At 29.6% G+C, this 8,178-nt stretch overlaps 1 protein-coding gene and 1 long non-coding RNA gene across 3 annotated transcripts; one reads left to right on the top strand and one right to left on the bottom strand.

Annotated features, from left to right (window-relative positions):
• Positions 1–105: 105 nt before the first annotated feature.
• On the bottom strand, positions 106–1,859 carry LOC149884548 (uncharacterized). The gene is made up of 2 exons (XR_016454856.1): positions 1,779–1,859; positions 106–1,605 (listed from the first exon to the last, which is right to left on the bottom strand). It is a non-coding gene; the product is annotated as an uncharacterized LOC149884548 (long non-coding RNA).
• A 591-nt stretch (positions 1,860–2,450) lies between these two features.
• LOC145187076 (uncharacterized) lies at positions 2,451–6,286 on the top strand. 2 transcript variants are annotated; one of them, XM_080063388.2, is made up of 9 exons: positions 2,451–2,640; positions 3,358–3,417; positions 3,559–3,777; positions 3,858–4,027; positions 4,205–4,281; positions 4,421–4,652; positions 4,796–4,993; positions 5,363–5,461; positions 5,594–6,286. In XM_080063388.2, exons 3-9 carry the CDS (start codon positions 3,636–3,638, stop codon positions 5,858–5,860), a joined length of 1,185 nt encoding a protein of 394 aa, XP_079919514.2. In that variant the 5' UTR covers positions 2,451–2,640; positions 3,358–3,417; positions 3,559–3,635; the 3' UTR covers positions 5,861–6,286. The 2 variants fall into 2 exon arrangements, with proteins under 2 accessions (XP_079919514.2, XP_079919513.2); XM_080063387.2 differs by lacking the exon at positions 2,451–2,640 and adding an exon at positions 3,103–3,249.
• Positions 6,287–8,178: the final 1,892 nt, after the last annotated feature.

Below are 8,178 nucleotides of genomic sequence, written 5' to 3'. Positions count from 1 at the left end.
ATTTTTGGTTTCTTTTTCAATTTGACAAGTATTTTCCCTAATAACTTTTATTTTTGAGTTAAAGTTAGCTACCCTCCTCAATTACTATTTTTACTTAGATATTCCTTTTTTTTATCGGACACTAAAAAATATTTACTTGTTGTTTTAGGTATGACTTCGTCATAAGGGTGTTGTGTGCTTAATCCAGATGGTTTTGGTCAAGTAAAAAAAGAGATGTAATATAGTTTGTAACACCCATGATTAGGCAAAAACCTCGAAACCACCATGACGACTGCTACTTCTTGGTTGGGAAAATAAACGGAATTAACCCTGTAAATCGAAGTAAGTGTACATAACCCTGTAAATCAAAGTAAGTGTACGAAGTAAGTGTACATATCCTAACTTATATCCTAACTTATCTTCTGCTTAACGAACTCAATTAAAATCACGAGAGGTACAACTTAACTCATCTAAATCCTCTAATGATCCAAATATCTGTGAACCTGAATAAAATCTGTTAAGTAAAGACTCTAATTAAGACTACAAATGCAGCCTTTCAGAACCTCAACCATTTAATCAGAAAAAACTAAATGACTTAGTAAGAGATATGAACTTACCGAAAAAACTAAATGACTTAGTAAGAGATATGAACTTACCGAAAAAAGCTTTTGAAATTTTAAAATCTCATTTAAAAGAAAAAAATTTGTTTACTCTGGAAACCAACATCACTTTTAATCGAGACAATTTTTTACAGTATTTTTCTAGCAACTGAGACTGCTTTGTTCTTCTACTTGGGCTAAATTCTATAAGTAACTAATATACCTAAACACTTCTAAGTAACTAATATACCTAACCACTCCCGATAAAATCGGGAAAGTTGTCTTCCAGCCAAGTTTGAGCCTGTATAGCTTTGTGAGAGGGTGCACCGTCATGTTGAAGCGTCCATTCTTCATCTCCAAAATGCTGCTGGGTCCAAGGCAAAAGATTTTCTTCAAGTATCGCTCGATATTCAGCACCACAAACTTTGACTCCTTCTGGAACAAAGAAGAGAGGAGTTTTACCAATGTGGGTGATTCCTGCCCAGACCATCACTTGCTGTGGCTTTTGTTGATGGAAAATGATTGTTTTTTCGAGTGGCAGGGGTTCCTTAGACCAACTTCTGTCATTTTGATTGTTATGAGCTTGCTTAACATCAAACCATTTCTCATCGGAAAACAGAATTTTTCGGTGTCGCCCAGCACCAAAACGTTTTAGAAGCTTCCTGCATTGGTTCAAATGTTTCGTTTCATCTCTTCTGTAAGTAATTGAGCTGTAATATGTTTCAGAATATTTCAGACTGATCCTTCAGAATTTCCAACAGTTTTGGCCATTCTTCTTGTTGAGTTCTTCTGTGTTCGTGGGTTTCTTTTAATTCGACCTAAGATCTTATTCCGGTTAGCTTTAGTATTGGCAGTCCGAGGATGTCACTTCTCCGTCTGTCTTCATAGCTCCCAGTTTCTTGGTATCGCTTAATGACTTTGGATACAGTTTAGCGATGTTTGATGTTTAGAAGTTGGACAATTTCTTTCACTCTTCTTCCTTGCTCAAATAGACGAATAATAGCGGGTCTGATTTCAGACATTTATCCTAAAAAACAATACAAACATTGTTTACAAATGGGGTTACATTATGTAAAATCTGAAAAACTGAATAGAGTGCGTAAAAAGTTCGTCTACTTTGTTTAAAACGTTATAGAAAAATGGCCCCAAACTTTTTACGCACCCTGTATAGAAGCACTTTTATTTAAAGAAATTTTTTACCGTAAAATGACTAAATTTTGAAAAGCTCTCATTTTTTTTATCATGCGCAGAAGATAATAAAGTTTGAAATAAATTTTCCTTAACGGACGAAGTGATTGGATTTCATTTTTTACATTTTTGAAGTCCATGACGCAGCACTTCTTTAAAAGTCTTTTTGAAAGAATTTTTTCTGGCGGACAAAATAATTGGATTACAATTTTTACATTTTCACCGTCCATGACGCAGCACTTCTTTAAAAGTGCACAGCTCATGAATAATTTATAAAAAAGGTTAAATCATCTTTCTAGAAGAACCACAACATTGTGAACACCTAGAATATTCATTTATAAATATAGCCTAATTTCAAAGCCCCTATTTGATTTTAACTACTTGTAAAGCTATCTATAGACTATTGTTAGCGTTATACGAGGAGCTAATTCAAATTAGGGCTCTGAAAAAGGCCCTGACATTTAAAACCTTTTACTCTGACGCCAACGCAAATATATACTTTTAATCATTCTGTTTAAATTTTATAGTATTTAGCCCGAAAAAGAAAGTTCTGTCAAACGATGTTTTGCTCCCGAACTGAAAATATCCTGTTTTTTTATTTCCCTTTATACTCGCCAATTATTCATTTAATTTTAATATTTAATAAAGTTTTTGCTCAAACAGCTGTTCATATAATATTAACATAGAATAAACATTGTTCAAAGAATGCTCAACCGTTTACTTACAAGTAATGGTAGAGCATTCTTTGAATAAAAATTAAATGCTAACATTCTGTACCCTCCATATATATTGACCGCGAGGAGTTAGTTCAGCCTGAAAGAATTTTGCTTAAAATTTTTACATTGACAACAATACAAACAAAGATGGTAGCACGGTAAAAAAAAATTTTTTTTCTATTGCATTTGTTTGAAATGCCAGTTAAGTAGGGTTTGTGGTATACGTCATCAACAAAATATGACAAAGTACTATATAAATTATAAGTGTTATTGCAGCATATAAACTGTTGTTGAACTTAAAGTAGTATAAAATCGCATTATATAACAGCACATTACATAACGTTTATGACCTTGTTGTTATATTGTGGATTGATTACAGCTTTTTTTAAGTCCACAAGGTTTATGTACTTTTCATCAGCTAGTCATGTATACATTAGTTTTATTTATAAGTCCAGAAATTATTTTTTTACACCTTTCTTTTTTGACATCTGATAAGTTAGTTTAAATTCATGTACAAAGAAAAGGTATATACACAGCTTTCTTGAAATATATAAATTTATTGTTAATTGTTTAAAGTATGTTAATTATTATTAAATACAAAAATATTTGAAAAATATAAAACTGTATACTTATAGAGCTATTAACAAAATACTAGTTTATAACAATGACAAACAAAGTGCCCTTTATTTTAACCTTCTGGTACCAGTATGTGTTGTTAAATATATGGTAAATAATGGGTTCAGCTGCTTCAAATTTATTTACACAAAGTATGCCATTTTCCTTATTTAAAATTCAAGTTTATTCAAGAAATTTTTCATTGTAAACCATGTAAGTGCATCATTTGTGTTTATATGCCATAACATATTTTTAAATAGATCCAAGTAAACTACAATCTGATGAAAAAGATGTCCCATCTTTTAAAATTGTACTTGTTGGTAAGAAAATTATTCTCTTCACTACTCTTTTGATTGTGATCAGCTAATCATTTTTCAAAACCAAATTTATAGACATTTGCATGTACTTTAATTCCCATTTTATTGATTGTTTTATATGTATGATACACAATATGAATTAAGGTGATCCTAATGTTGGAAAGTCTGCAATATTCTTGCGCTATGTTAGAGAACAGTTTGATTACAGTTATCAACCTACAATGGCAGTGAATATTGGAAATGTAACAAAAAAAATACAAGTACCCTTTGAGACACTTGTTTCAATTTCTCTTTGGGACATTCCAGGACGTGAAGATATTGACTTGAGGAGATGTTACTTTAAAGATGTTGATGCAGCTATAGGTAAAATTTCAAAAATTTCTTATATGCTTTATTTAAATTTGTATATATATCCTTTATCCAATATAGATATTTTTTTTCAGTTGTTGTAGATCTATCTGACAAAGACAGCATTGAGATGGCTGGTTCATGGAAGCAAGATATTTACAACAATAACTTTATGACAGAAGAAGAGGGAATCAGAGAACGCAAAAAAAGTATGAAGTCACAATTGCAAGTTCCCATACTTCTGCTTGGAAATAAGTTAGATCAGGTATCATTTTTTAAGTCTGTTGAAAATCATTGAATATTCTATTTCAGCTATTTACTGAAAAGCTATTTATTTAAAAATCTTTATTTTAGATATGGTGCACATATTTAGTGTTGATAGCTAATTTTTTATAAATATTTTTTATTGTAAAAGTTTAAAATCAAATTACCTTTGAATCAGGTCAGAAATGAGAATGGAATTGCATCTGAGATAAAGTTACTTGAAGACATTGCTTTCAGACATGGGTTTGTTGGTTGGTTAGTATATACATTTATCTGTGTTATCTTATTTTAACATTTTTGAAACTATTTTGAAAAAACTTTACACCATTTATATGAAGAAAATTAGTTGCTGTCAGCTAACTAGATAAAAGATAATTTCTGTTCTTAACTTCAGTGTTGCAGTTTCAGCACGTGAAAGTGATGGTGGAGTGCATGCAGCTATTCGCTCACTGATACGCTACTTGTTACAAAAAAATAATCCAAAAAAAGTCAAAAAGTTCAGCATCAAACAATCAAATTTAAATGATATTTTCAATGATTCAAACTTGCACAATAAGTTTGTGCAAGCTTTAGGAAGTGTAGATGATCATACTTTCCAAAAACTGAAGCTTTGTAATGTAAATGAGGTAAATGTTTTACAAGCCAGTTGTTTTTAATTGTGCTTATAAAATTATTCAGTGGTTTAATTTAGTGAAGTTCAAAGTGTTTTTACAGAAACAAAGAATGAACAAAAGTGTATTGGATCAGACGTTTTTTTATTTACTTGCAGATTGACAATATTATTCGCACTTGTGAGCATAAAGTGCACGAAGTTGAAACCAATTTGGTTTCTTTTCTTATAGCTGTGAAGAATTTTAAGAAATCTTGTTGCGTTTCTGGAATTATTGATTCAAATATGTGCACTATAGAAGAATGCATAACAAATTTAAATGATACAATTAAAAATGAAGAAAATGATTATTTAAAAGTAAGTTACTTAAAAATTATTTGATTCACAATTAAAAGTATTTTTAGTACTTTTAAGTGAGTATATTTCTTCTTGTTGGTTGATTAATTTTTTTTTAACAATATGAATTTTCTTCATTCTACCCTTTTATCTCTCAACCAAGTTTAACCTATAAATTTTGAGCTTATTATCATTTTTTCTTTCAACTTGTTTGTCTTCATCATTTTTTCCCATTTTTTACCTAGTTTTAATAAGATTTATTTGTTCTAAAATTATAAGTTTTAAAAAAATTTTTTTCCAAAATTATAATTAAGAATCATTCTTTAGATAAGAAAAGTACACAGATTGTCAAAAAAATTAGATAACCACTGTTAAGCTTAATTATTTAAGGTTGTTGAGGAAGCTGATTGTGTGAAACTTCAAGTAAGCCTGAATACTGGTGATATGTCTGGTGCTTTGAGAAGAATTATCGATATTTACAATGATGAGGTGAGATTTTTTATATAATAAACACAGTCATCAAATGAATAATTAAATGTGTGGTTAAAACTGCAGTTCGTCTTTTGCCAGCTGATGTAAATTGATAAATTTTCAAAATTCTAAATGATTTTCAATTTTTAGGTTTGCAAATGTATGCATCGCATTATAATTGAATTTCCAAACCAGCAAATATCTCTCAATGAGTTGCTAAATCAATTAGTTTTGCAAAAGACTGATTTTAGTAGCCTAAAAGGTTCACAGATGGGAATGAGTAAAAATGAAATCAAGTATGCTTGGTCTTGCATTGAAGAGGACATTACACGTATTAAAGATACCATAAATTTAATGGAAAAATCATTAAAGATAGCAAATAACTGTATCAACCATGTTAAAAAAATTCTTGTTTAAGTTCCTCCATTTCTGAACTGTTTGCTGCCTAATTAGGGTAGTTGTTGCACATATGGAAATATGTGCATACGCATCATTATTTTCAATAAGGTTTCCCTGCTGAACTATATTTAAATTCCAACCAATTATCTTTTTACCTCAATCTATTTATTCCTACCCACTATCTATTTATTCCTATCTATTATTTATTTATATCCTAACTTTTATCTGTTTATTGCTCTATTATCTTTTTTTTCTTATCTTATATCTGTATATCCAAGTGCATGTCTCTTTTTTCTAATTTTTTTTTAAAAATTTTTACGATCAGTAATTTTCTTCCTTATGCTTTTTATTTATGAACACAACTCACTCTAATATTATTAAAAATATTTAGTATTTTTTCTGTACATGAACTTATAAGTTAATATACTATCTTGTATTAGTTAACATTTTAGTGATATTTCTCGTTTTTGTATTTGTGTCTCCCCAACAGGTAAGTAGAAAACGCTCTGTCAATATTCATCATTAGATGTTGAGTAACACACTCGGCAACTTATAATGCATGACTCCAAAACAATCTCTTAAGTTACAATTCATTAACCATTCTGAGTAATTTTTTTTTTCAATGCTCAGATATTTGACTAAAGTTATCAGTCGTAATATTGGTTTTTTGGCATACGTTATTGGGCTGCATGCAGACCAAGAAGTACCAGGCTAGCTGGCCAGTGCATGCCAAAGTCAAGGATCTCTGCAACAGTGTTTGGTCTTTAAATACCTTAAATGAAAGCTGTAACATAATTGCAAGACTTAGAAAACCAGGACAGATCTTTTTATACATTGAGTTATATAAAAAAAACGGATGAGAATAAATTACTACATAAAATTAGATTATTTGTTACTAATATCCTTATGACATTTTTTTCTACTCAATTGAAAGTCTTAAATGGTTTTTTTAGACTATGGAACCAAGGACTGAGAACATTTATTAGTCAAGGAGAGTTGTGCAGAGCTATAAAAAATAATGGAGTTCCTTTTACAAATGTTAAGTTGCAAATAATTTTTCTCAAAGACTACATTTATTTAAAGTTTTTAAACTAAAAAATATGTAGTGTTTTTAGTAGGCATTTTCTATTCAAATGACATTATTTAAGAAAAAAAATGATAAAAAGTATTTTTTTTTCGCAAATAATGTCAGTCAATCATAAGTTAAGCAGACCGTAACAAAGAATCAAGAAATTAAGAAAAAAAAAAATTTTTAGTTAAATATGCAAAAATCAAAATCATCGAAACTATTTTTAGAGTGGAGGGGTACAATTATAATGACTAATGGTGGGTGAGATACAAAAAGAAAGACAAACAAAAATACAACTTTTACGGCTGCATATGTATTGTATGAACCCGTCCAAGGGTTGTATAAATGTTTTATTGTGTCCCCCACAAAAATGCTAACCAAGTCCTTTAACTATAGAGTACTATAGTTAAAGGACTTGGTTAGCATTTTTAAAAAAAACTTGTTAAAATTTTAGAAAATTTTTTATATATTATTGCAATTGTTCTCTCTTGTGAAACCTAGCACATTTTTTAACAAGTTGCAAGTAATGAAATAAGATTTGCGTGCAAGAGACCGGAAAATAAATTTTATTTATGAAAAATCCCAATGTTTTGAAACATTTTTTTGTTTTCATTCATAACTCTTTCAGGCGACTTTTATTTTCGAATTAAAAAATTTGTGTAATTTTTTTTTTGAACCTTTTAGCTGGTATAATTTAAATTAATTTAATAAGACAATCTAGGGACTAGACAGGTAAGTCGTGGTTTTATTGCTGAGAGTAAGGTTATAATTTTTCGGTGTAAAATTGACTAAGAACGTTAAGCCGCTGTTCAAAATAGTAAGTTTACCTTGGGTTGGTTCAAAAGTACACTTAACTAAAAAAAGTGAAGTAGAAATAATAACAATGAAATGACCAATCACACAAAAATAAAAAATAAAAATCAAACCCACTTTGAAGTAAAAATGGCAGTATGTTTTCCAAAAACGTTTCTTACATTTTCGCTTATTTTAGTATTAGTACGTTGCAATTAATGGATTTTGATGAGGCTGAATAAATGAAGTATGATTAAAAAGAATATTTTTGGTTCAGTGTTCTTTAATAAAACTGTTTCAGGCTTCAACAAGTAAAGTCAGAAAGTAGTTGTTTACAAATAAGCTGTAAAAAAATGGTTATATGAAAAGGTTCCCAGATCTTTTAAAGGAGGTAACTTTGAAGTCCACCAATAGCTGTACAGCAATAAGCTGTTACCAACTTATGTGTGCTATATTATATACATATACATGCTAT

The sequence above is a fragment of the Hydra viridissima genome, unplaced genomic scaffold (assembly GCF_058129835.1).
Source record: "Hydra viridissima isolate aposymbiotic clone 2 unplaced genomic scaffold, HvirCarnegie_v1 scaffold_8, whole genome shotgun sequence".
In the NCBI taxonomy this organism is placed as follows: domain Eukaryota; kingdom Metazoa; phylum Cnidaria; class Hydrozoa; order Anthoathecata; family Hydridae; genus Hydra; species Hydra viridissima.
The sequence above is the reverse complement of the archived record's forward strand: the minus strand, read 5'-3'. Positions and strand labels throughout refer to the sequence as shown.

Coding starts and splice junctions, on each gene's coding strand:
- LOC145187076 (XM_080063387.2), top strand. CDS start 3,216: ATGGGTTCAGCTGCTTCAAATTTATTTACACAAA. Junction 4,994..5,362: donor AAGAAAATGATTATTTAAAA/GTAAGTTACTTA, acceptor TAATTATTTAAG/GTTGTTGAGGAAGCTGATTG. Junction 5,462..5,593: donor TCGATATTTACAATGATGAG/GTGAGATTTTTT, acceptor TTCAATTTTTAG/GTTTGCAAATGTATGCATCG.